The following is a 25,702-nucleotide window of genomic DNA, read 5'->3' as shown; positions in this document are numbered from 1 at the left end:
GCCGACTCTTCTAGGACTATAGCTATGGCACAGCCAAGAAATTCAAAAAGTGTCAGTGAAGGATTAATTATCTGTTTCCTTCCTCGTTCTCACCTTTTCGGTCATTGTACTTGTGTGATGAGGGTGATATCGTCACCCTGTCATGGTTGGTTGGAAAGATGGGAGTTTGGCTGTCTTTACTGACCCCGTTGGGTGTGCCATTGCAGTGTGGTTCGCCAATGGTTTGGCTAGTGAAGGTTGACAGTTGGTGTGTCTTCTGGTATTCTAGACCTAAAGGGGGCGCTATCCCCTGAGGGAGGTAGTTACAGTGTGTGAAGTAGCTGGTGCCATTTTCCAAACAGTCCGTGCACAGGACTGGACCATCGTAACCTAAGTTAAAGGCAAATGTTAATCTATGATGTCTTTTGCAAAGATCATATAAAATAATTATGTTGATTTGAATTTGTTGAACTTTGTGGCAAATAATATTTGCAATGTATTTAAAGTGCAACCTTAAAGTGACAATTAAAAATGTATTTTCTGTTTTTAGCTATAAGCAGGCCCACAAAATCTGTGGCCACAGAATTGCAATGTGAATCATTTCTAATGCTGCATGTTTGTTAGTTTGGCTAATCTGATTAATCAGATTTCAAATATCAGTTAAAGTGTAGTGCTCTTATCTTTACATCTTTTACCATGTTTAAATTTATTCTACAGACTTCCTTAAAAAAAAAAAATGCACAGAAAATCTTAAAATTCTTTCTGGGCCTGGTTTTAAGCGAATGTAGTGTTTATGCACCATTGTTATCTATGCGTCCGTTGGGTTGAGATCCACCATTGGACTCCACTCGTATACACACATCCTGTCTCTCTGATAAAGTGCCCTGAGAGGACAGGTAACTTGGGACATCAGGAGGGACAATGGTCTCATCTGTAAGAGGCAAGACCTAAAGGTTATAAAGCCTTGCCATGTAAAAAAATAAAATACATAGTCCTGCAAAACATGCCAAGCCCTAAACAAATATAATGAGTGAAACTACGCACCTGTGTTTACACTGCAATCCTCACTCTTCTTCCTAGTCTGGTAGATAATACACACCCACACCAGCGATGTCACCACAATGCTGGTCACCACGGCGATAACAATGATTCCCACAGTAACGGTGCTGGGACTTGAAAATGGTGCGCACTCTTCAAAGCGTTGATAAACATTCAGTTGGCATTGAGCGCGTTCCGTGCCGAGTGTGTTGGACATGACACAGGTGTAGTGTCCGGCATCTTCTAAGATGGTGCTACTGATCACCAAGAGCTGGTTTCCAGGGGTGAAGTAGTGACGGTCACTGGGTTGAAGAGGCTCCTCCCCCTTTAGCCAGGTGATGCGAGGAGGCGGGCTGCCTAAAGCCTTGCACTGCAGCGCAACAGTTTCGCCCACCACCGCACTCCGATCCTCCATTTCCTGTGCCAAGTGAGGGGTCTCTGCAAGAAGATAGTCTAGTAGTTAAATATCTGAGCTTGTTACCACAAGGTTACACCGTTTGCACCATTTAACAAGACACAAACCAAGCTTCAGAAGGATTAACCCTATTGCTTAATGCAATGATTATTGTAGTCTAGTAGTTAAAGATCTGAGCTTATTACCACAAGGTTGCAGGTTCACATCCTATAATAGGCAAGGGATGGACATGGACATGATTTAAGTTGCATTTACGTGAGAAAATAGATACCACAAAGTAATACGAGAGTGATGAAACTACTACAGCTATGTAGAAAACTGGTTGCCAGGGACAAAAGTCAAATATACAATTTAGTGATCATTATACAAAATTATTACACAGGTCTGTGGAATACTTGATTCTGATTGGTCAATATCACCATCTAACGGTCTGATGTTTCTGAGTTACAAAATTACATCCAGGGATTAAGACATGTCAGACAGGTCTTCCAGGTTTGTGAGTCATCTTTCCTACTTCTCGTATCACACTGCAACATCTACAAGTAAGCTAATCAATTTAAACTCTTATCAATGTTCCATGTCCATTTATTTAAATTTTTATTTAAATAACATTTAATTTGACATTTGCAAAATAAACACCAACGGAATAGCTGGAATTTAGCTGTTCAGTGATTTCTTTCTTCTCACATGTAATTTAAACAGATAATTTAAACAACATGATTCCAATGCAAATTAATAGTTCATGTCCATTTATTTCTTTATTTGGCTAGTAGCCGTGTAATAAGTGGGATAATGTACAGTCAGCCAGTTGTTATCGCAAAATAAACCCCTTCAAGGTGCTTCGCGTCGGTGTCTTAAGTCGGGGTTTATTTTGCAATAACAACCGGCTGACTGTATATTTTCCCTTACACAACTGACCGCAAAATGCAGCAATCAGAAAGAAGATACAGCATACACAGCCACACAATACTAGATTTTACAAGTCATGGAAGATTACTCAAAAAACCCTCGTCAGTCTGGCTTAGACCTACTATTCCACACAATGTATGCATTAAAATAATTACACATAGTCTAATGGCTCTATTTTTGCCATGCAATTACTAGGTTGAGAGCAGAGCTAAGAAATATTCAAAAAATACCACTGTGTGAGCCCCCTGCCCTCCTCCTAACCCTTGTGACCTCCTTCATGGCCTTTCACCTTTAACCCAGTATATAAAGCCAGCTGCTTTAGATGAGGGGAAGAAAAAAAAAAACATTCTTACGCAGAAGGGGTTAGCAAAATTCCTACAGCTTTATAAACAAGACCAAATATGAACTCAATATCAGGGAAGCCTACTTAAATTATATTGCATTCATACCTTTCATGGATGTAAATAGGCAGTTGACATGAATTACTTTTGGAAAGCTGGCATGTCCTGCAGAGTGACTGAGTGACTCTAAAACTATTTTAAACAGCATTTGGCTTATTCTTTCTTAATTAGTATGCATGTGGTTTTCATAACCTCCTGTTAATTGAGAAACTAAATGGAGTATATTTGTCCTTTGAAAATTAATTTGTCACACTGTAGGTCCATTTAAAACAAAGTAGTACAGTTAAAATGGTGGGGAAACATAAACGAAATAATGACCAGTCATAGCACCTAAAATATGCACTTTCCCTTAAACAATTATATAAAGTTGAACCTAATATCGTGATGTTGTTTTAAAAAAACATTGATATATGTTATGCATCAATTCCCACATACAATTGAAAGCATATATGAAAAATGTTTGGAAAGAAGACATTATGAAAATCCTATTTGGTGCATCTTGAGAGACACTCCCTTACCTAGCACCGTGAGAGTGACGTTAGCCGAGATCATGCCTGCCGTGTTTTTTGCCGTGCAGCTGTACACGCCCATATCCTCGGGCTTCACGTCCATGATGAAGAAGACATCATCATCAGGCATCACACGCATGCGGCGCTCTCGAGCAGCAGGAAAATCCGTACCGCCATCTTTCTGCCACGCCACCTGGGGGGTCGGATGTCCTTCTGCAGCACACTCCAACCGAGCCTTTGTGCCGGTACGGATCGTGATGTCACGTGGGGTCTTCACGAATGAAGGCAGCACTGTGACCATAAACAGAGAGCAAGAAAGGGAAATTAGTCGTAGCAAGGTTTATTCCCATCATGTTGCTACATCAGCACCAAACAAGCCTAGCATTCATAGCTGTGACTAACTCAATTGGCGATAGGAAATGCCTCTCCAAATCAAGCCATGAAACCAAAAATGCCAGAGGACAATCAATTCGCATCTGTTGCTCAAACTGACAAGGCATGTAATTAGAGTGTACTGTAACACAGATATGGAGCTAAAACATTTTTTCATAATTGCAGTAGCAAAAAACACTTTGGTGGGCAATGCAAAGCAGAAGCAAGCAAAACAAAAAATCAATGTTAATTTCATTCTGTTTCAAAGCTGGTCGATAAAACTGGTGGTACCAGTTGACCTCAACTGGTAGAGCATAACACTAGCAACACAAATGGTATGGGTTTGGTTTCCAGGGTAATGCACAGGCTAATGAAATATACATCTTAAATGGATAAAATCATCTGCTATATCTTTAAATGTGATGTTAATGAGAGGTAGAGTTACACAATGGTTCAACTGGAATTATGTACATTTCAGCACATACATTTAGTTCTAAAACATAATCTAATGTGTTTAAACCTGTATTTATCATGTAACTTAAGTCATTCTAATCCTGCTCTAGAGAATTTTTAAATATTGGATGATGGCCATTTTTTACTGGTGTGATTTTGCATTTTCAACTGCAAAGGAACACATATCTTCTACCCAACATTAAAAAAAAATGGAAATTAAGACTGAAACATCATTTATCATAACACTAATTTAAAGAATTCTTAAGGTGTCTTTACACAGCAGAGATAAGGCTGCTCTGTGTCTGCTCAAAATTCTGTGTATTCATAATTTTATATTTAAAACATTAATCTGATAACATTGTAAATGCATTTATGCCACCTATGAGCAGCATTAAACAGTTTGTGTAAATACATCTAAATGCTACTTAAGATGCAGCTTCTGTGCCACCTTTGTATTGTAAAGATGGCTTAAAAGTATAACATACTGTATAGTTAAAAACGGGTTAAATTGGGATTTGAGGGGAAACCCGAACATCCCAACCCCACTGTCTGAACAAGGAGAAGTTAAGCAGAATGTTCAAAGCCTTCCTCACTTTCACCATTCGTTCACTTTCATTGCATCTTTTAAATGGTGAATGGTGACTGAGGCTAACACTCTGTTTTCGGTCATTGTACTTGTGTGATGAAGCTATCTCCTCCTGTGTACCATGGAGGAAAGAAATTTCTATAATTTTGAGTGAGAATGTTTTGAAATGAGAATTTTTTTTATTAAACCCTACCTTTAAGATGCAAGAGTAAAACGTACCATTCACAGTGACGCGGGCCTTATTAGAGTAGGAGGAGCCAAAGTGATTACTGATGATGCACTGGTAGCGGCCCTCGTGGTTAAAAGTGACATGCCGGAGGTGGAGGATGGTGGTGTACTCCATCACCCCTCCATCACTGGCCCGAACATGGGTGAAGTTTTCCACCTCAGCTTGGCGCAGGGTCTCCTGGTCCTTACGCCAGGTGAAGGTCATGGGCGAGCTACTGCTGCTGGCGGCCGTGCAGGTGAGACGGACATCTTTTCCTAATACTGCCGCTGTGGTCACAGGGTTGACAGTGATCTGAGGTTTTGGAAGGTCATCTGAATAGAAGCAGACACATCCATGCATTTTAATGTAGTCAGCTGGTCATTACTGCAAAATAACAAATTGTGCACATACGCATATAGACACTAACAGTTCTTAAGTGTCTTGTTCTCTATCCACTTGTATAAAATACCTGAACTAATAAATGTAGCAATAAAAAGTTGTAAAACCTATTATTAAAATTGGTATTCTTTATTAATTTAAAGAACATTTGACCATAGGCAAACTGCCGTAGTCTATGAAAGTAGCACAGAACAATGCTTACCACAAACAAAGCTCTGCGGTGGAGCCTGGTAGATGCTGGTGCCCTTTAAGCTCTCTGGGTGTGCACATGTGGCCTGAACGCCCAGCTTCAGCCCTCGGATCACCAGCCACTCTGGAAACCAGTGCAGCTGACAGTCGCACAGAAAACTATCACTCTGAATATGACTGGAAAAGATTGAGAGAAAAAGATCAGTAAACCAAATTAGAGTTATAGAAGGCACTTAAAGTGTAGAATATTGTTATTGAGAAACAATATAACTGGATGAGTGGTGAGAATGAAAGTATTTAAAGTGACTCACAGGTAGCGCAGGTTCTTCATCTTGTTGAATGCCTCAGGTTGGATGGAGCGGATGGCATTTTCCCCCAAGTTCCTGTTGAGAGATTAAACAGGACCCTCAGGCATGACCGAAAGAGGACATGGGAATGTTCACACAGCTGTTGCAGTTGCATGCAATACTGGGCCTTTGCCTATTTTTATACGAGATAACTTTGAACAAGGTGGAAACACCCAAATGTATCGGACATGGAGTTACAGAGTCTGCAGAAGTGCTTAAAAATTCAATTTATTCTATGAAACTGACCATATGCTTCATAACAGTGTTCCTGTGCAAGTTAAAGCTGGCTCTAACGAGACAAGAGCAGCTGGCCTTGCAAACTACCCGTCCTCTCCTTTTACAAAGACGCTATTAAATTGCTAGCAGCCCTCTTAAGCATTTACTTTTGGCAGCCACTGTAGGGGCCAAATGGCATTGTGGGATACTCACAGGTGCTCGAGAGCCTCCAGGCCCGAGAAGGCTTTCTTGGACACCGACTTGATCTTGTTTCCAAACAGAGAACTGCCATTGCCAGATGTCCAGGGTGCGATAAATAAGGGAAAAAGAGAGAGAGGGTGAGGAAAAGGAAAAGGGATGAGAATGAGAGAGAGAGAGAGAGCACACAATTACTCGGCAGCCAGGATTTTAACTCGGACTAAAACAGGTGAACATATTACCCCAGTCTTGGAGTCCTTGCACTGGCTCCCTGTTAAGTATCGGGTCGACTTTAAAGTTCTCACGCTTACATATAATGCACTTCATGGTCTAGCTCCCAATTATCTTTCAGACCTTCTAATTAATTATACTCCAAAGCATAACCTTCGTTCGACTGAGCATGACCTTTTAGTAGTCCCTCAAACACGCATGCGCTCAATGGGTGATAGGGCATTCTCAAATTACGCTTCTAGGCTGTGGAATTTATTTCCAGTTGACATTTGTGTGTCAAAGTCTCTTGGTATTTTCAAATCTTGCCTAAAAACCCATTTTTTTAAGTTGGCTTTCAGTTTATGTTTACGTAGTGTTTGATTCACTTTTATTGTATATGTGTGTATTTTTATTCTATGGTTATGTGTATTGTTGTTGTTTTTGGGTTGTTCTTACTTATGTAAAGCGCTTTGAGAAGCCACTTTTAAAGACGCAATACAAAATAAAAGTTTATAATTATTATAATTAGTTCAGTTGAATCTGATAAGGAGGGATTGTGGAATTGGAAATCCGAACTGTGTAGAGATTAGGAGGCGGTGAGGAATCAGGGCCCAGCGCAGCTCTTCAAAGTTTACTTTTATCTTTTTTTAAATTTAATAGCGATGACAGGGTGGAGCCCAAGCCTGAGGTCACATGAAAAGGAGCTTCAGTGGTTGGTGGACAACACAGCTTGTAAAGTAATAAAAGTGGCCTTGTCAAGGTAGTGATTCAAATCAGAATGAGCTGTTTGCCCCCTTGCAGGAGCTAATCCTGCTCGTTCTTCAAAAGCAGCCACACGCACGCACGCTATGGCAAAGGCAAAAAGGTAACAGGCTCCTATGGGGATAAAACCCCCTCCCAGATGACACAACTTCCACCCTTAATCATGTTGGACCAAAACAAGCTCAAGATAATGCACTTCCTGTCTATAGTAAAGATGTCAAAAGATGTCAACATTGAAATGATTTTGCAAATAGGACAGCCCTAGAATGGCCAACTTCCTGGCAAGTGCCCTGACTACTGAACTAGGGAGCTGACTGACAAACACCCTGGGAACTATTCTAAGACTGCTATGTCTTAAGTGCAGTGCTATGCGATATAAGCATGAAGTCAGTGGGCATGGCCATGAAGTCTTGGTATTTTCATGCAAGTATGTGCGCTAAGGCATTAGTGTGTTGGCGAAATTGCACGTGCAAAGTGTGAATGGGTTTGGTCAAGTGCAGTTTATTCTGAGTCTTCTCCGGTTATTGCGCTGCCAGCATCCTATTATATTTTCCATTCCCTGTCAAGCAACGTCAATACAAATGAAGACAACCCAATCATAAATATTTGGTTGTGTAAATGGGCTGTATGCAATGCATTAGAAGAATAAAAATTTGGAACATTTGTGTCTTACGTTCTTTTGCACATTAACTATGTCCTTGTTGAATCTCAGGCATATTTTTATGAAACTCCTTACATATGCATGGAAGATGTGGTGCTTGTCAGGACTAACTGGATGGAGGCTGTGTTAAATTATACAGAATGTAAGTATAAATAATCATATTGATCATGGCGCCTAGCGGTGAGTTTATTCAATATGTGCTTATAGGAATCCACACTGTGTGAATCACCCTAGTCAGTCTCCAACGCACAAAGCCCAACCACTACTGTGTCTGTCAGCAGTCTTATAGTCTGTGTGTGTGCGACAGCATCTGTCATCTCCTGCAAGACTAAGACATCACCTCCACTCATCTCCTCTGGTCCCCCACCATTTCTGGACCCTCCAAGCAGTCTAGGGCCCTGTGCTATCATGCCAACCTCATAATTCAAAATGCCCAGTCTCTGGCGGACGATGCCGACAAAACTGCAGTTCCATTAAAATAACTAAATCTGTGGACATGCATCCACGGAATATGGGCTTAAAGGAATAGTTCACCCAAAAAATGAAAATTCTGTCATCATAATGGGCGAGCTACCCCTTTAAAATGCAAGCAAATCATTATCAATCAAAAAGAGACATGGACACTCTTCTGTTCATAACTATCGGAATGACCACAATCCATGTCCTGTGGTAACAAAACGGCAGAAAACACTTTGAGGTTGAGTGCATCAGTCTCTCATTCTCTCTCACATATTCCCATGATGGGTGAATATGTTTTTTGGCAGGGTGGCTGGTAGGATTTGGCCAGGGTTGTGCATCAACAGGCGGCTTCCGCAGATTTACGAACCTCTGCTCCCGTAACAAAAGGCACAGGGCGAGGCGTTTGATGTGTGTGAACGCACCCCCTCCTCTGCCCCCCTCCCATTTTACGCTTTCAATGATTCTATCACTAAAGCCAAAGAATAGAGCTCATATACAGGTGCATCTCAATAAATTAGAATGTCGTGGAAAAGTTCATTTATTTCAGTAATTCAACTAAAATTGTGAAACTCGTATTAAATAAATTCAGTGCACACAGACTGAAGTAGTTTAAGTCTTTGGTTCTTTTAATTGTGATGATTTTGGCTCACATTTAACAAAAACCCACCAATTCACTATCTCAACAAATTAGAATTCATCATAAGACCAATAAAAAATTTTTTTTAGTGAATTGTTGGCCTTCTGGAAAGTATGTTCATTTACTGTATATGTACTCAATACTTGGTAGGGGCTCCTTTTGCTTTAATTACTGCCTCAATTCGGCGTGGCATGGAGGTGATCAGTTTGTGGCACTGCTGAGGTGGTATGGAAGCCCAGGTTTCTTTGACAGTGGCCTTCAGCTCATCTGCATTTTTTGGTCTCTTGTTTCTCATTTTCCTCTTGACAATACCCCATAGATTCTCTATGGGGTTCAGGTCTGGTGAGTTTGCTGGCCAGTCAAGCACACCAACACCATGGTCATTTAACCAACTTTTGGTGCTTTTGGCAGTGTGGGCAGGTGCCAAATCCTGCTGGAAAATGAAATCAGCATCTTTAAAAAGCTGGTCAGCAGAAGGAAGCATGAAGTGCTCCAAAACTTCTTGGTAAATGGGTGCAGTGACTTTGGTTTTCAAAAAACACAATGGACCAACACCAGCAGATGACATTGCACCCCAAATCATCACAGACTGTGGAAACTTAACACTGGACTTCAAGCAACTTGGGCTTTGAGCTTCTCCACCCTTCCTCCAGACTCTAGGACCTTGGTTTCTAAATGAAATACAAAACTTGCTCTCATTTGAAAAGAGGACTTTGGACCACTGGGCAACAGTCCAGTTCTTCTTCTCCTTAGCCCAGGTAAGATGCCTCTGACGTTGTCTGTGGTTCAGGAGTGGCTTAACAAGAGGAATACGACAACTGTAGCCAAATTCCTTGACACGTGTGTGTGTGGAGGCTCTTGATGCCTTGACTCCAGCCTCAGTCCATTCCTTGTGAAGTTCACCCAAATTCTTGAATCGATTTTGCTTGACAATCCTCATAAGGCTGCGGTTCTCTCGGTTGGTTGTGCGTCTTTTTCTTCCACACTTTTTCCTTCCACTCAACTTTCTGTTAACATGCTTGGATACAGCACTCTGTGAACAGCCAGCTTCTTTGGCAATGAATGTTTGAGGCTTACCCTCCTTGTGAAGGGTGTCAATTATTGTCTTCTGGACAACTGTGACATCAACAGTCTTCCCCATGATTGTGTAGCCTAGTGAACCAAACTGAGAGACCATATTGAAGGCTCAGGAAACCTTTGCAGGTGTTTTGAGTTGATTAGCTGATTGGCATGTCACCACATTCTAATTTGTTGAGATAGTGAATTGGTGGGTTTTTGTTAAATGTGAGCCAAAATCATCACAATTAAAAGAACCAAAGACTTAAACTACTTCAGTCTGTGTGCACTGAATTTATTTAATACACGAGTTTCACAATTTGAGTTGAATTACTGAAATAAATGAACTTTTCCACGACATTCTAATTTATTGAGATGCACCTGTATATCGGCCAATAAAGTTTGCCCCAGTGCTCATATTCAATTCACCTTTGCCTCCACCTAAGGCATGCTTTGTCCCAAATCCACACATGAAAATGGGGTATATGAACTCAAATTTGTATGTTATGAGGATAAGTGTGACCTGATAGAAGAACAATGGACCTTAAGCCTGGTGCACACTGTACAATTTTTACGATCCTTTACGAATGTTTCTTGTCAGACTGTATGATATTATCCAAGTGAGATCTTGGGTAAAATCCATGGCACACTGTGCAACATTGTCAGACTGTCGTAGCCAAGACTTTGGTCCCAATCGTTCCAATTTACAGCGCTTACTGGGTGTTTTATCGGGCTGTCGTAGGAGCAGGCACACTGCACGACTGCAACACAAAATTTGAGACACTGCCAGAACTTTGGCGGTGACAAAGATTTAACGCATTGGCCGTTGGTGAATATGTTATACTAAGCGATCAAAGACTGCAGATTTTGCCTTATGACGAGATGAATCTTTTAAGATTCCCAAAATTTGACTCAGGCCTCAAAAGTTTGGCCAAAATCGTACAGTGTGAACCTGGCTTTAGTCAGATTAGATGCAATATTTAATTTGATGAAAATGAAAAGGAAGCTGACATACGGTCATTTTCAACGTGTTGCACCATGTGTCTTGGTGTTGATCATGAAAGTTCTGCAAGCCAGTTTACTCTGCAGCCATCTTGGTAACAAAACTGGGCAGATGTTTTCAACATAACTCTATCACCCCCTTAAGTACTGAGGATTGTTCCCACCACAGAAATGCAAGAATGCATGTTAAGCATGTTCAAACGGACCATGCGTTTGCAATGTGCTGGCCAAACACTCGCTTCCAAATTCACGTACTTGCGTAAAGTATGTTTCTGACCTTGTACTGTCTCTGAACGTTTTCATTCATGTCAAGGTCCATGGCAGGCGAAACATGCATGAGCTTAGCACATCCTTAGAGACCAAAGGCTCAGACCAATCCCACATCAATGTAAGAGTAAGAAGGCCCAAAATTGAGGTAAAGAGTTGGAGCTGGTGTTAGAGATAGAAGAAAGAGGGCTGATACTCACAGCTTGTTAAGGTTTTCAAGCCCAGTCAAGGCCCCATTGGTGTCCTCTATAGTGCCAGAGATGTCATTATGGTCCAGCTCCCTGCAGAGAGAAAAAGAAAGAGATTAAGAAAGAAAGACAGAAAGCATGAAGAATTGCTTGTCCATGAACCGTTGGCAGACATTCGGCAGTGGTAGAAGCTGCCCTCAGCACCTGATTATTTCGACAACAATTTTTCTTTCTTGCCTTCACACTCACTCTCTCTCTCTTTGCCAGTCAAGCACATTCTTTCCTTTGTGAATTGTGACTTGAAGGAGCGTAGCAACGCACAGGCTAATGCATGAATAATGCATGACAACTGAAAGCGACTTGCACAAACAAAAGCCCTTCATACAGATGCACACGCACTCACTCTGACAGCCGTTTGAATCCATCACCGAACCAAATGTGCTGGCAGGTAAGGGTACATGGGCACATCCCATAATGCAACTGCAGACAAAGCACAGACAAGCCCGAACAGTTCTTGTGGCTTGCCTACACGGTTCAAACTTTTTTACTTTCTGACGCCAGGTTCACACATCCTCCGTGAGCGAGGCGTGAGTGGCGTGTTTCTGTTTCGGTGCCCATATTAACAGATGACACTGTTTACACTGCAAGCGCGAGTTGCGAGGTGACGCATCCCAGAAGCAGCAGTGAGCAGATAGTTTCGGCGTTGAGCCTATATTTGCCGTGCGGCTCATGCTAAGCTCAATGGCTCTGGGTGCAGTACAACATTAAAATAATCAGGAGATTATTTATTAAAGACACAAAAGCATATCAAAATGATTCAAACCGAACCTATAGTACACTACAATTTATATGTCTGCATGAAAGTAAACTGAATAAAATGACTTAAAGGAAATAATTAATAAACTGCCAGACATTTTGCCATTCTGTGTTTATAGGTGTACAGTATAGACACAACAGTAACCAATCACAACCAAGTGTGCTGATAAAGATGAAGTGCACATGACTACCCACTGTTGTCCTTGAAGCAGCAATAACCTCAGCTTATTATGACCTTATTAAAGAAAAAAATGTGGCATAGGACCCCATAGATAACTTATTTTCTGCGCAGGGGCACTGCTGTTTCTTGCAGAAGAGACGCAGCCAATGTGAACGTCCAACGTGACCACCCCGCTCATGCCTCGCTCACGGAGGATGCGTGAACCCGGCGTGACACTTTGAGTCTCTAAAGAAAACTGGCTTGCTCTCGCGTTTGAATCTTCATTTTTTTTTATTTTTTTTTTATTTTTTTTTTTTTTACATATTTCAACAACACATTGACTACCTAAATAATCAAACAGGCGTATCTTTATGACATGTCACTATGTTTTTTTTTTTCATTATGTACTGTAACATCTATATACCACTGTATACCTTGGAGTACCAATGTAAATAACATGGTAGATATATGAATAAGGTAATTTAATAAAATTATATATCAAAGTACCGTGGTATTACCATCTGATAACATCACTATACCACTGTACAAGCAAAGAGCTTTTTTGTAAGGGGTCACTTTGTATGACACCATTAGAAAGATTGTTCCCGTGGAAAAAGAGTCTTTTGAGGTGAGAGGGTGGAGGGAGCTTGCCAGTTCCCTTTCGGCCCACCACCCCACCATGGCTCTTTCTGTTACTTTTCCTCTATGCCTGGCCCTAGCTGCCAATTTCCTATTCTTTCTGGCTGGCTGCTTGTGAATGAGCCCTGGCTTGTTAATGACAGTAGCCCAGAGGCCCCAAAGCATGACCCCCACTCCCTCGGCTCAAAGATGGTCCGGTTCTGGTCTTTCACACCCGACCAGGGCTCCCCTCACCCGGCCAGAAGCATGCACCAATTAAAACCTTCCCTGCTTCTTTTCAACAGGAGCCCCAGCAAGGCACTAAGGCCATGATTAGATTAGAACTGGCTCAGAGGAGAGCGAGAGAACAAGGAAAGTAGAGAGAGAGGGGGAAAGAAGGCATAAAGGAAATCATGGGATTGGGGGGGGGCACAAAACAGGGGCCTTCACAATTTCACTTCACAGGACCCTTCCCCCCACACTCTGCCCACTGCCAGCAGCACTGAGGGCCGTGTTGTGCCTTGGCTTGTCACCCTACTGTGTAAAAGCCTTCATCTAAGAAAGTCAAGGCAGAATTCTTCTCTCTTTTTGAGAAACTGAAGGAGGGGGGCAAGAAGTAGCGGTTCAGACTTTGTGTGTGTGTCTATAAAAGTCAGATTGGAGAGTTGGTCTCCCATAATGCATTTCACTGTGTGCTTTGGGAGAAAATGAAGAGGCTGCCTCTTCTAAGAAGCCTTGAGCAGGGAGCACATGTGCATCCAACTTTGGTGGGAACCAACAAGCAAACAATGAGGCAAAAACAAAAAGGAAAGAAATGCATTCTCACTAGACCTAATGGCGACTTCACCAATGCCACTAAATCAATCCCTGGCTTCTTCCACACAACAGTTTTAATTGAGAAGCTCCAGTTGTGCTTTCTGAATTCCAACTCCAAGCTGTATTCCTTTATGAATTCTTTTGGACTTTTGCCTCTTTATAGGGATGTCCTGATACCGGTATCGGAATCAGGTCGGATACTGTGCTGACGTACTCATAAAAAAGCTCTGATTCCAAACACTGATACCATTTGACATATGAATGTCATTGCAAATTCGAATTTCATTGCACACAAATGAAAATATGTCCTAAAGTGATTATAAAACGGCAAAGGCTGCTTGTTAATTAAATAAATATTTAGTCTGCATGTGCTGCGTGCTTCAAAGTGAATGTATGAAGCCGGCTGCTCATTCACAGAAAACACCTCAATATGAGCATCATGCGTGCACGTTGTGTAGTAGATGACAGAGAGCAGAACATGCATTCACCTTGAAGCATGGAGCACATACAGACTACATATTTATGTAATTAAATCACAGCCTTTTGCAATTTAATTATCACATTGGGTTAACTAGCGATCTGCTTTTCTGTCATCAAAAACATACAAACTGAAAGAGTTTCAGTTTCGGTTGTCTGCCACAATAAAGGCTCCAACAAATACGACTGAAATATTTTACTACTGTATAGTTATGTAATATTCACTGTAATACTACTACTACTAATACTAATAATAAATAAATATATATATTTAAGCAACATCTCACTTCTGTGATGCTCTGTTGTGAAGCACTTTATTTGACTAAAATAATTCCAGTGTAGTGTTTTGGCCTGTGCTGTGAGGATCTGTATAAAATTACTTTATATGATAAAAATAATGCATTGTAATGCTGAAAATATTATTTATTTTATTTTCATTTGATTACAGTTGCAATTAATTTATTTAATTAGATGCCCTTTTGATGATTAAATTGAATTAAACAGTTATGAAATTCAGAAGAATTAAATGGAGAACAGAATTTGTGAAAAAAAAAAAAAAAAAACATTTCATGCAGTTACTTCTGTTCTTATAAAGAACTTTACCCTTACATTTGCAAAATAATCCTTATTGATAGACAACCTTTACATATTGGTTATTATTTTGTTTTGTTTTTTTCTGACAGCTGACCAATTTTTTTTTTAAATGTGAGCTAAAATTACTTGCTTTTTTTTTTATAATGTCTTTTGTGTAACAGTTGCTGTAACCAATAAAGTTAGCTGGTCAGCTCTCTTGGTTTTGTTTATAGTGATTATTTTTATATCCTTTTTTTGAAATTGGTTTGTGATTTTTGATAATGTTGCAAGGTTGCTGCAGAGTTCTGAAAATCAAATCTAAGACTTAAGACATTTTCCAAGACCCGAACAAATAAAATACCATATCCCCATACCAAAACAAACCCAAACAATCTAAAAATAAATCATGTATCACAGACTCAAACAGGCAGGGCCACACATTCAACATGGCCTTAACATTGCATATCAGTAAAACAGGATAGGATCTACTGTATGCAAGATATGTTTTCCACATATACAGTATATCACATAAAAATTGCTTTATGTAATATTATATAAATAAATACAAATTAGAGGTCGACCAATATTGGATTTTGCTGATATGATAATGTGTTGAAAGGCAATTAATCTGCCAATAGTTTTAAAAATTGGCAGCCCATGTTAAATGTCCTTAGTCTTCCTGTGAAGGGGAGGGCCAGACAGAGGCCACAAGAGTCCAAATTGAATTAAATTCCTGATGCAGTTTTTAACAAAAAAAAAAAAAAAGATTCACAGCACAGAACTTTTAACTTTAAAGGCTGCAATACACCAGGGACTCTTATTTTGAAATGTATGCGCTTCACTGCTTCCAGCTGCTCATTCAAACAGATAAGGGAAATAAAATGTGCACTCCTACAATAATTTACAATGTATTACAATATAAACAATTAAAAGTAAACACTGTCATATTTCATCAACGCTATATCATCAAATGTTGATTATTATGATCAGCTGGAAACACTGACAAGCCCCCGCATGCTTGGACAAAATACAACAGTGCCACGTTTTCACTTTGAAGAACGCAGTGCATGCATTTATTTAATTAAATCATATTCTTTTGAAGTTTGATAATCAGATTAGGTCATATCACGATTCCTGTCTTTCCGCTCCCAAATTTAAGACCTGTTTAAATGATAATTAAGACTTTTGTTGTATCATTTAAGATATTTAAGACTTTTTATGACCTTACATTTCAGAAAACTGATTTTAAGACATTTTAAGACTTAAGGATCTGCAGGAACCCTGTTGAGACAGCTAAAAATTACTTTCTTGATGACTTCTGAGTAACAGCTACTGAAACAATAAACATGCTGTCCACAAATCATTAGTCTCAGTAATATATTTAAAAACTGCAACATTACAAAAATCTAAAACAAAAAACAGGTAGCAGAATCGGTATCAGCGAGTACCAAAAAGCAAAAAATGGTATCAGGACATACCTCTTTATTGGACAGATATAGCAGAGAGTGACAGGAATTATTTGGGCAGAAAATGGGGGAATGGGATCAGGGCAGGCCAGACTCAAACCTGCTTCACCTGCATGAGCACCACAGCAACACATGTCAGAAGTCCATGTGCTCACCACGTTGCCACCACTCCAACATCATCAAATGTTTTTAACATGCATAACAAGACCTAATCTGGATCCTAGAAGCTTTGTTATAGGGAACCACAACTTACAGCGTGCGTAGGGAATTAAGGCCTTTGAAGGCGCCATCTGTGATGTGACTGATGGAATTGTGTCCCAATCGCAGAGAGATCAGATTCACCAGCTTGGTAAAACTGCCCTCGGTCAGCTTCGTCAGGTTATTGTAAGACAGGTTCCTGAAGAGAAAAAACAAAAACAAGAATTGCATTCAAATTTTTTATTTTAATATTTCATTTTGAATTTAATGTAAACTTTTTACACTGGTCCTCTCTTTAAAGTTAACAGGAAACAGTGTTCATAACCCATCTTTTGTATTGTGATGTACAGCTGAAGTCAGAAGTTTACATACACTTAGGTTGAAGTAATTAAAACTCATTTTTTAACCACTCCACAGATTTCATATTAGCAAACTATAGTTTTGGCAAGTCGTTTAAGACATCTTCTTTGTGCATGACAAGTAATTTTTCCAACAATTGTTTACAGACAGATTGTTTCACTTTTAATTGACTATATGACAATTCCAGTGAGTCAGAAGTTTACATACACTAAGTTAACTGTGCCTTTAAGCAGCTTAGAAAATTCCAGAAAATGATGTCAAGCCTTTAGGCAATTAGCCAATTAACTTCTGATAGGCTAATTGAAGTCAATTGGAGGTGTACCTGTGGATGTACTTTAAGGCCTACCTTCAAACTCGGTGCCTCTTTACTTGACATCATGGGAAAATCAAAAGAAATCAGCCAAGATCTCAGAAAAAAAATTGTGGACCTCCACAAGTCTAGTTCATCCTTGGAAGCAATTTTCAAATGCCTGAAGGCACTACGTTCATCTGTACAAACAATAGTACGCAAGTATAAACACCATGGGACCACGCAGCCATCATACCGCTCAGGATGGAGAATTTATTGTGAGAAGCTTGTGGAAGGCTACCCAAAATGTTTGACACAAGTTAAACAATTTAAAGGCAATGCTACCAAATACTAACAAAGTGTATGTAAATTTCTGACCCATGGAGTGTGATGAAAGAAATAAAAGCTGAAATAAATCATTCTCTCTACGACCTTTCACATACTTAAAATAAAGTAGTGATCCTTACTGACCTAAGACAAGAATGAAATATCAGGAACTGTGAAAAACTGAGTTTAAATGTATTAGGTTAAGGTGTATGTAAACTTCTGACTTCAACTGTATATCATATGTTGGGGTGGGACTTGATTTTATCCATCGGGAATAGAATGGATTGTGAAAAAAAATAAATCTCTAGATGACATGAGGATGGGAAGGGTTGAAAACTATATGGCCATTGTGTCCTTGCGCTAAGAAGTATAGATGCAGCAGATTATAGATGCAGTAATATAGATTATGAATCTGGTTCCAGAAAACATGTTACAAAACCTTAGTTCTATTAATTCATTTAATTAAATGAAAATGTAAATAATTCAAACTTTACAACGCAGTGCTAATATTGAGGGAGACAAAAAAAAAAAAAAAAAAAAAATGCAGAAAGATTGCCATAATCAGCCGTTTGCATAATAGCATGCTGATGCCCCATCAATTAATCCGCAATGCAGTAACAGCCATGTCATAAACATATGGGCAAAATCACAGCTGACCATTAGCAAATAAAACGGTCAACAACCCCTACCGATAATGCCTTGTTACCCCACGACTGACGAGAGTTTTAGCTACAGGAAGATATCGCACAAGGAGTATATGACACGCTTGATAGGACTGACCTGTGTATACACATTCACAGAGATAAGTTCACTCAGGTGGAGATCTCTGCATAATGTTGGTGGAAACATATTTTTGTATTTAGCATCCTAAGAGGCGAGTAAAAATGGGATCGAGCTCATAAGTGCTGGCAATCCAGTGCATAAATAGGAATAAACAGGGCTTATCTACAAGAAGACGAGGAGTGTTGTGTGTTTAGTACGGTGGGCGATAGCAGGACATACTGCAGATGAAACTTGTTCTCAATGTAATAATTGTGTGCGATGGTTTCTTTACCACGTGTCAAATCAGCCAATCGTGTGGCAGCAGTGTAATGTATAAACCATGCAGATATGGGTCAGGAGCTTCAGTTAATTTTCACATCAACCATCAGAATGGGGAAAAAATTTGATCTCAGTGATTTAGACCGTGGCATGACTGTTGGTGCCAGACGGGCTGGTTTGAGTATTTCTATAACTGCTGATCTCCTGGGATTTTCACGTGCAACAGTCTCTAGAGTGTATAGCAAATGGCGCAAAAAAACAACAACCAGTGAGCAGCAGTTCTGTGGACGAAAATGTCTTGTTGATGAGAGAGGTCAACGGAGAATGGCCAGACTGGTTCGAGCTGACAGAAAGGCTACGGTAACTCAGATAACCCCTCTGTACAATTGTAGTGAGCAGAATAGCATCTCAGAATGCACAACATGTCAAACCTTGGCGGATGGGACCACGTTGGGTTCCACTTCTGTCACCCAAGAACAACTGAGGCTGCAGTGGGCCTACCATTTGTGTACCTCAGCAGAAATCCAGATTGGTCAGACCAGGTGATGTTTTTCCAATCATCTACTGTCCAATTTTGGTGAGCCTGTGCCCACTGCAGCCTCAGTTTACAGTTCTTAGCTGACAGTAGTGGTACCAAGAGGGGTCTTCTGCTGCTGTAGCCCATCTGCCTCAATGTTCAACGTGTTGCATGTTCAGAAATGCTTTTCTGCATGGAACTGCTGTAACTTGTGGTTATTTGGGTTACTGACACCTTCCTGTCAGCTTGGACCAGTCTGGCCATTCTCCTCTGACCTCTGTCATTAACAAGCCGTTTTTGCCCACAGAACTGCCGCTCGCTGGATGCTTTTTGTTTTTCCCACCATACTCTTCACACTCGAGAGACTGTTGTGTGTGAAAATCCCAGGAGATCAGCAGTTACAGATGTACAGGTGTACCTAATAAAGTGGCCGATGAGTGTATATTCCCAGGTAGCACACATACATCACGAGGCATCTGTGAAAAAGTGCGTCATATGGAAAGTATTGCATTCTATTTTATGCATTCTATTTGTGTACAAACATCTGATAAACATCTTAAAATGTCCAATACGATAGATTATAAATGTTGCAAAAACATCTGCTGAACATTGTTCTAACATCAGATAGGAAATGTTTTAAAGACATATTGCAGATGAGTAAATGCCAGATAAAATAAACACAGTGAATAGACATCTTGGTGACATATATGGAGACCTCTGCACACAGTATGCAATGTTTCCCACCAAAATATAAAAATAAACATACTCATCTTTTTCTGTCTGTACCAAGCAGTCACTTTCCAAAATGAAGGTAATTAAAGATCGTGTTGTAAAACAGTCAGTTCCAACTCTCAATTCTGATTGGATAAGCAGTGTTCAAACCCACTGTAGAATAGTGGTATATGCGCAAATGTGGCTGGACATCAGTTAAATACTATATTAATCCGCCAAGATGCAACATCGTTTTAACAGCATACAGTTAGACTAAAGAACTATATTACTTGTTGAAAGAATAGTTTTTTCTGATTATCATTTTTAATAACTTTATTTATTGAACATTGCTGTCTTTATCATATATTGATGTTGCTTTAGAAAACTTTGCTTAAGAACCCCCCATAGCTGTGGTAAAATCACTGTAAAACACAACCTTGAGTGGCTTATTGCTTAATTTGACAGTTTTACAAGAAGTTACACAGAGAGAACTGGAAAGAAAGGAGGAGATGTAATCTTACAGTTCTCTGAGTCTCTCACAGAAGCCCCAGCCCTCAGGGTTGAAGTTGGAGATGGAGTTGTTCGAGAGGTAGAGCTGCAGGAGTGACTCCAGACCGTACAGAGAGCCGCTGTTCACCTCCCGCAGACTGTTAAAGTCCAGGTGACTATAAATAAGAAAAAAAGTTAATTGTGTTTACAGCATTATATTATGATTACTGTATGATACATTTATGTTAAGTGTCAAACAAATGTGTTGAGCATGATGCAATGTATATTGCATGGACACTTTATTGCAAGTCACTATGGTAAGAACTGTCAGTTAAAAACATATACATACCGGTACTATAAATAGTCTACTGCGAAACATGCATGTCATTAATACATAATTATGTGGCTTTTGTAAATGCTATATCCTTTAATAGAAGTAGTGTAAACCCTTTATTATAGTAATATGTGAAAATTTGGACTCACAGGACCCTCATTCGTGCCAGACCCCAGAACGCTCCATCCGTCAGCTTGCTAATGTTGTTTCTCTGGAGCTTGAGAACCTCTAAACTGCTCAAACCCTGGAAGGTGAGTCCCTCGATCAACCGCAACCTGTTCCTGCTCAGCTCCCTTTAACACACATAAATGGAATTAAAATGTGTTCAAAAAAAGAGTGAAAAGTATAAATTACCAAAGGTTTCATGGTTCATAGTAATGAAGGGATGTAGTCTCAAGCCCTGTTCACACTCACAGCAACTGGATGTCATTTTATTAATGACGGTTGCAGACATCCAGCGAAATGAGGGCATGTCCACCCACTCGACAAAGTTGAGAAGTTTAAATTTATGCAAATGAACTGCAAAGTGATGTGGCGACTACTAATGGTAGTGAAGACAATGGAGCTCATGTGTTTTATCTCCTCGAAGATATTCTAGATGAGTGTTGGCAAGATGAAGTAAACATTAATGTGAACAATTTCAATGTTCTATATGTGATCTCATACATTAATAATTTAATGTTTTCTTGAGTAATTCTTCCAATTCTGACAAATAATGCCTGAAAATGGTTTGGAATCTTTAGTGGCTGTTTTCCCAAAAACAAGAGCTGTTTCTCAATTTGCATTCTTCTGTGATCTTGCGTTCTCGTGGACTCGCTCAACGTCATCATCCACTGCCGAAGTTCAATTCCAATACTCAAGAACGCAAGTAATGAGAATGCATAAAATTACTTGAATGTGTTCTTGATCAGGCCGAATATCGAGGATGCATCGGATGGTGACTTGTGGACAAGAACCCAGTACTACGGTGGCAGGCGAAGGATATTTATTGTTGTGTTTCCCTCAAGAGTTTCCCGCTGTAAGCTCGTGAAATTCGACGGCGTCATACTCTGTCAACATTTGTGGTTTTGTTGGGCATCATTTTAAACAATAATAATCACATGGAGGAAACTAATGTTAACAGACATTTTCTTTTAATGTATCACTAGTCCTGCAAAACCTCACTGGTGTGATAATAATAATGCGGTCACTGGTGTGTGATAATGCCAGTAGTTCTCTCACTGGCTTCAAATGTGCTGTGACAGTCAGCTGCGCAACAGCAAGATGGCAGCACATCTCAAAACTTGATAAATAAAAAATAAAAAATGCATTCTATGTCCTCCTGTCCTTCCGAGTTCGTTCTTTCAAGGTGACTTGGCAAGACTGGTCTTCATTAGAACTTAAGTCCATTCTCTGCATTCTTTGCATTGAGAAACAGCTAAGGTTTTATGATAGCCATCCCAAATTATATCATTAGGCCTTCCATTTTACTGTAGTGCATAAATCTCAAAATGAGATTCTGGGTCAATTCGACTCGAAATGATGGAGCAGGTCAAATATGATTTGTTTTGGTCCACATGCAAGAATATAATATAAAATGTTTAAAACAAAAGTGTGAGAACCAGTGTTTGAATCATGCATTGATAATCATTCATCTTGTTTATGATATGATGCATTGAGCACTTCTGCAATTTATTCCCTAACATTTATGCAGAATGTGAAGCAAGGAAGGAAACTGATCCCTTGATAAATTAGAATCACATCTTATTTTTTACCAGCAATACATCTCATTTGTATTCAGATTTTCAAAATCTATGGCAAGTTAAGCAGTCTACCAATAACATCAGAACATCTAGCAGCGGTAACATCTACTACTGACCAACAGTATCACTACCTCCAGCAATAAAATTGCTGTATGTGTGAATGGGGCTTTAGACTGTATACTAGACTATGAACAGACTGCATGTCAATCAATCAACATCAACTGACCAATCAGGTCAAACACATGGCTGAATATAATGCTTTAGCAACACCACAGAGAACTGCTCTGATCTCTCTTCAATGTCATAACTAACTCTCTTCTCAGCAGCATAGCTGTGGCTTTGTGGCTGTTGAAATATGCTCCAGGTGTGTGTGCACGTGTGTGTGTGAGGCTTAATATAAGCTTATATTGCCTCATGCACACAGAGATTCGGTACAGCTGAAGAACAAAGCACTCTCTTTTGATGTAGTCAGATGCAGCTAGTCTTTTAAAATAGTGGTTATCTACCATACAGTCTATTTAAAGGGGCAATATCCTTTTAAGTATGTAGGCCTAACTATCATATGACATTATTTAACTCTGCAATCAGAGCAGTATTTATCTGGAAAACTAAAAAATGTGCTAATTTATACAAAAAGAGCAGAAATGAACATTTCCCTTCTGCACAGGAACATAAAAGAATTGTCAATCTGTTATTTCAAATGATTAAAATTAATCGCTTATTTGAGCCGGTTCATTTACATGAACCGCCCAAACAAATCAATTCACTCAAATGATTTAGACTTCAAAAGATCTTGACTGAAGATGAGCATTGTCTCAATGTATATGTCAGGGTTTCCGTTAGCCAGTATTTACCGGTTTTTGACCATTAAAATATCCAAATGTCCGACAAATTCAAACATTGTTGGACTCAAATGCCCACTGAAAATATTTACAGGAAGCCACAAGTGTACAGTGTGATGGCATCCAAGTGATTACAGAGGTTTTAACTTTCCCGAAGCTTGCGAATTCCTAATCTGCGAGTGCACCGCATTGTATCCCACACATTGGCAAAAGCAGCCTGCGTTATTCCCGCGTCTCTCACTTCAGAATCGCATTAAAACAACCTTGCGTTGCTGTCTTCTGCAGGAGAAGGACATCATGGGATTATGTGAATCTCAAATTGTAGAGAAACACTGGACACGTTTGACTAAACTTTGGAAGCATAACGCTTTTGTGCTGCTTTGAAAAATTGGAGGAAATAGTCATAATAAAAAAAGAAGTATATTAGCCAAGGTGAGAAATTATATGATATAACCTAACTATTTGTTATTTTAATATTTTTATGTAAACTAAAAGCTCTCTTTTTTTTTGCTTTGCACCCTCTTGAAAGCGTTTTTGAAATGGACTCTAATTCCATGACAGTCAGTTTTTTTTATTTATTTATTTTTATGGAAAAGCAGCTATAATGAACAAACGTTTATCGTTCATTTGTCTTGATTGTCATTATCATATTGCATTATTATGCATAGTCCATTGTGTTAAAAACAGCACAAAATAAACAGCAAAATGAGATGACAGGATTTTTTACAATTTGTCAGGCAAACTATCATTCCCGGACACGCTGGCCGGCACCAAAATTTCTTAGCGGAAACTCTGGTATATGTATGGTATACAGTGCACTTACAGTTGGGTTAACTTAGGCAACTCTAGGCCTTTGACAGGAAGGTGGGTTAGTCTGTTCCGGCTCAGTCGGAGGACCTGCAGGCTCCCGGCAAGGTTCATAAAAGCCCCAAATTCCAGGTGAACAATCTTATTACTGCTCAGGTACCTGCCGAAAAGAAATATCACAGATCAAACCTCAGATTATAAAAGAATACACGCTTAATTAAAACACACCAGATGTGACATATGCTCACAGATATATCTATCTGAGAGAGAGAGAGAATGAGTGCGTTTCTTACAGGTCTTTGATTGGTAACCCCAGAGGGAAGCATTGCTCTCTCAGCTCCGTGATGTCATTATTACTCAGATCTAGAGTCTTCAGAGCGGAAAAATTCTGCAACAGGCTCCCCTCCACCCTCCGGATTTTATTATGGTGCCTAGATGGAAAAAAGAGCCACATTTATTATAACTAACATTATACACAGCTGTAAAAACCTCCCATGACTGTCTCTAGACAGATTACATACCGAACATACACTACCTGGCCAAAATAAAAAGTTGCTGTTTGTATTTAAATAAGCAGATCCTTAAGAGCCTATGATTGGATCATTATTGCAGTGATTAATATGTTTCAGCTAGCAACAATTCTTTTAACTCTAACTGATGCAGTGTGTAGCTTCTCATTTCTTAAACAACCATGTCGGGAGATGTATCCTGTGGTCGTGGAAAAGATGATACTGTGTTTCAGAAGAGGCAAATTATTGCTGCATCAAGCAAAGAGAACTTTTGAAGGAGATTGCTGATATCACTGGAATTGGGTTAAGAACTGTCCAACGCATCATTAAAACCTGGAAGGATAGTGGTGTACCGTCAGCTTCGCGGAAGAAATGTGGTTGGAAAAAAATCTTGAATGATCGTGATCGGAGATCACTAAAAAGCTTAAAGTCACATTGTAAAAAATCAACAGCAGAACCCACAGCTATGTTTAATAGTGAAAGTAAGAGCATTTCCATACGCACAATGCGTCGAGAACTTACAGGATTGGGACTACAGCTGTGTGGCCACAAGAAAGCCACTTGTTAGTTAGGCTAATCGGAAAAAAACTACTTCAATTTGCTGGGGAGCATAAAGATTGGACTGTGGAGCAATGGAAAAAGGTCATGTGGTCTGATGAGTCCAGATTTACCCTAATCCAAAGCGATAGGCACATCAGGATAAGAAGGGAAGAGCATGAAGCGATGTACCCATCATGCATAGTGCCCACTGTACAAGGAGGTAGTGTTATGATCTGGGGTTGCTTCAATTGGTCAGGTCTAGGCTCAGCAATGTTATGCAGCAATAAAATGAAGTCAGCTGACTTCCTGAATGTACTGAATGACCAGGTTATCCCATCAATGGATTTATTTCTTCCCTGACAACACGGGCATATTTCAGGACGAGAATGCCAAGATTCATCAGACTCAAATAGTGAAAGAGTGGTTCAGGGAGCATGAGGAATCATTTTCACACATGAATTGGTCACCACAGAGTCCTGACCTTAACCCCATTGAAAGTCTTTGGGATGTGCTGGAGAAGACTTTACGGAGTGGTTTGACTCTCCCGTCATCAATACAAGATCTCGGCCAAAAATTAATGCAACTCTGGGTGCAAATAAATGTTGTGAT

At 39.8% G+C, this 25,702-nt stretch overlaps 1 protein-coding gene and 1 long non-coding RNA gene across 2 annotated transcripts in view; one reads left to right on the top strand and one right to left on the bottom strand.

The window, feature by feature from the left end:
• The window catches only part of LOC127426269 (leucine-rich repeats and immunoglobulin-like domains protein 1), a 63,236-nt gene that overhangs the window by 6,815 nt on the left and 30,719 nt on the right, over nucleotides 1–25,702 (bottom strand). Inside the window, exons 4-17 of the mRNA XM_051672956.1 lie at nucleotides 24,338–24,475; nucleotides 24,061–24,204; nucleotides 20,803–20,946; nucleotides 20,352–20,495; nucleotides 16,641–16,784; nucleotides 11,474–11,554; nucleotides 6,235–6,306; nucleotides 5,770–5,841; nucleotides 5,472–5,635; nucleotides 4,882–5,202; nucleotides 3,261–3,542; nucleotides 1,024–1,455; nucleotides 779–910; nucleotides 94–369 (exon numbers count right to left, since the gene is read on the bottom strand). Of these exons, the coding sequence (XP_051528916.1) occupies nucleotides 94–369; nucleotides 779–910; nucleotides 1,024–1,455; nucleotides 3,261–3,542; nucleotides 4,882–5,202; nucleotides 5,472–5,635; nucleotides 5,770–5,841; nucleotides 6,235–6,306; nucleotides 11,474–11,554; nucleotides 16,641–16,784; nucleotides 20,352–20,495; nucleotides 20,803–20,946; nucleotides 24,061–24,204; nucleotides 24,338–24,475 (2,546 nt within the window). The remainder of the gene's footprint in view (nucleotides 1–93; nucleotides 370–778; nucleotides 911–1,023; nucleotides 1,456–3,260; nucleotides 3,543–4,881; nucleotides 5,203–5,471; nucleotides 5,636–5,769; nucleotides 5,842–6,234; nucleotides 6,307–11,473; nucleotides 11,555–16,640; nucleotides 16,785–20,351; nucleotides 20,496–20,802; nucleotides 20,947–24,060; nucleotides 24,205–24,337; nucleotides 24,476–25,702) is intronic.
• Nucleotides 20,360–25,702, top strand: part of LOC127426295 (uncharacterized) — a 28,281-nt gene continuing 22,938 nt past the window's right edge. The window contains exons 1-2 of the long non-coding RNA XR_007894763.1: nucleotides 20,360–20,491; nucleotides 20,805–20,904. This is a non-coding gene — a long non-coding RNA (uncharacterized LOC127426295). The remainder of the gene's footprint in view (nucleotides 20,492–20,804; nucleotides 20,905–25,702) is intronic.

The sequence above is a fragment of the Myxocyprinus asiaticus genome, chromosome 35 (genome assembly GCF_019703515.2).
Source record: "Myxocyprinus asiaticus isolate MX2 ecotype Aquarium Trade chromosome 35, UBuf_Myxa_2, whole genome shotgun sequence".
NCBI classification, from domain to species: Eukaryota; Metazoa; Chordata; class Actinopteri; order Cypriniformes; family Catostomidae; genus Myxocyprinus; species Myxocyprinus asiaticus.
This window is presented reverse-complemented; position numbering and strand designations above follow the sequence as displayed.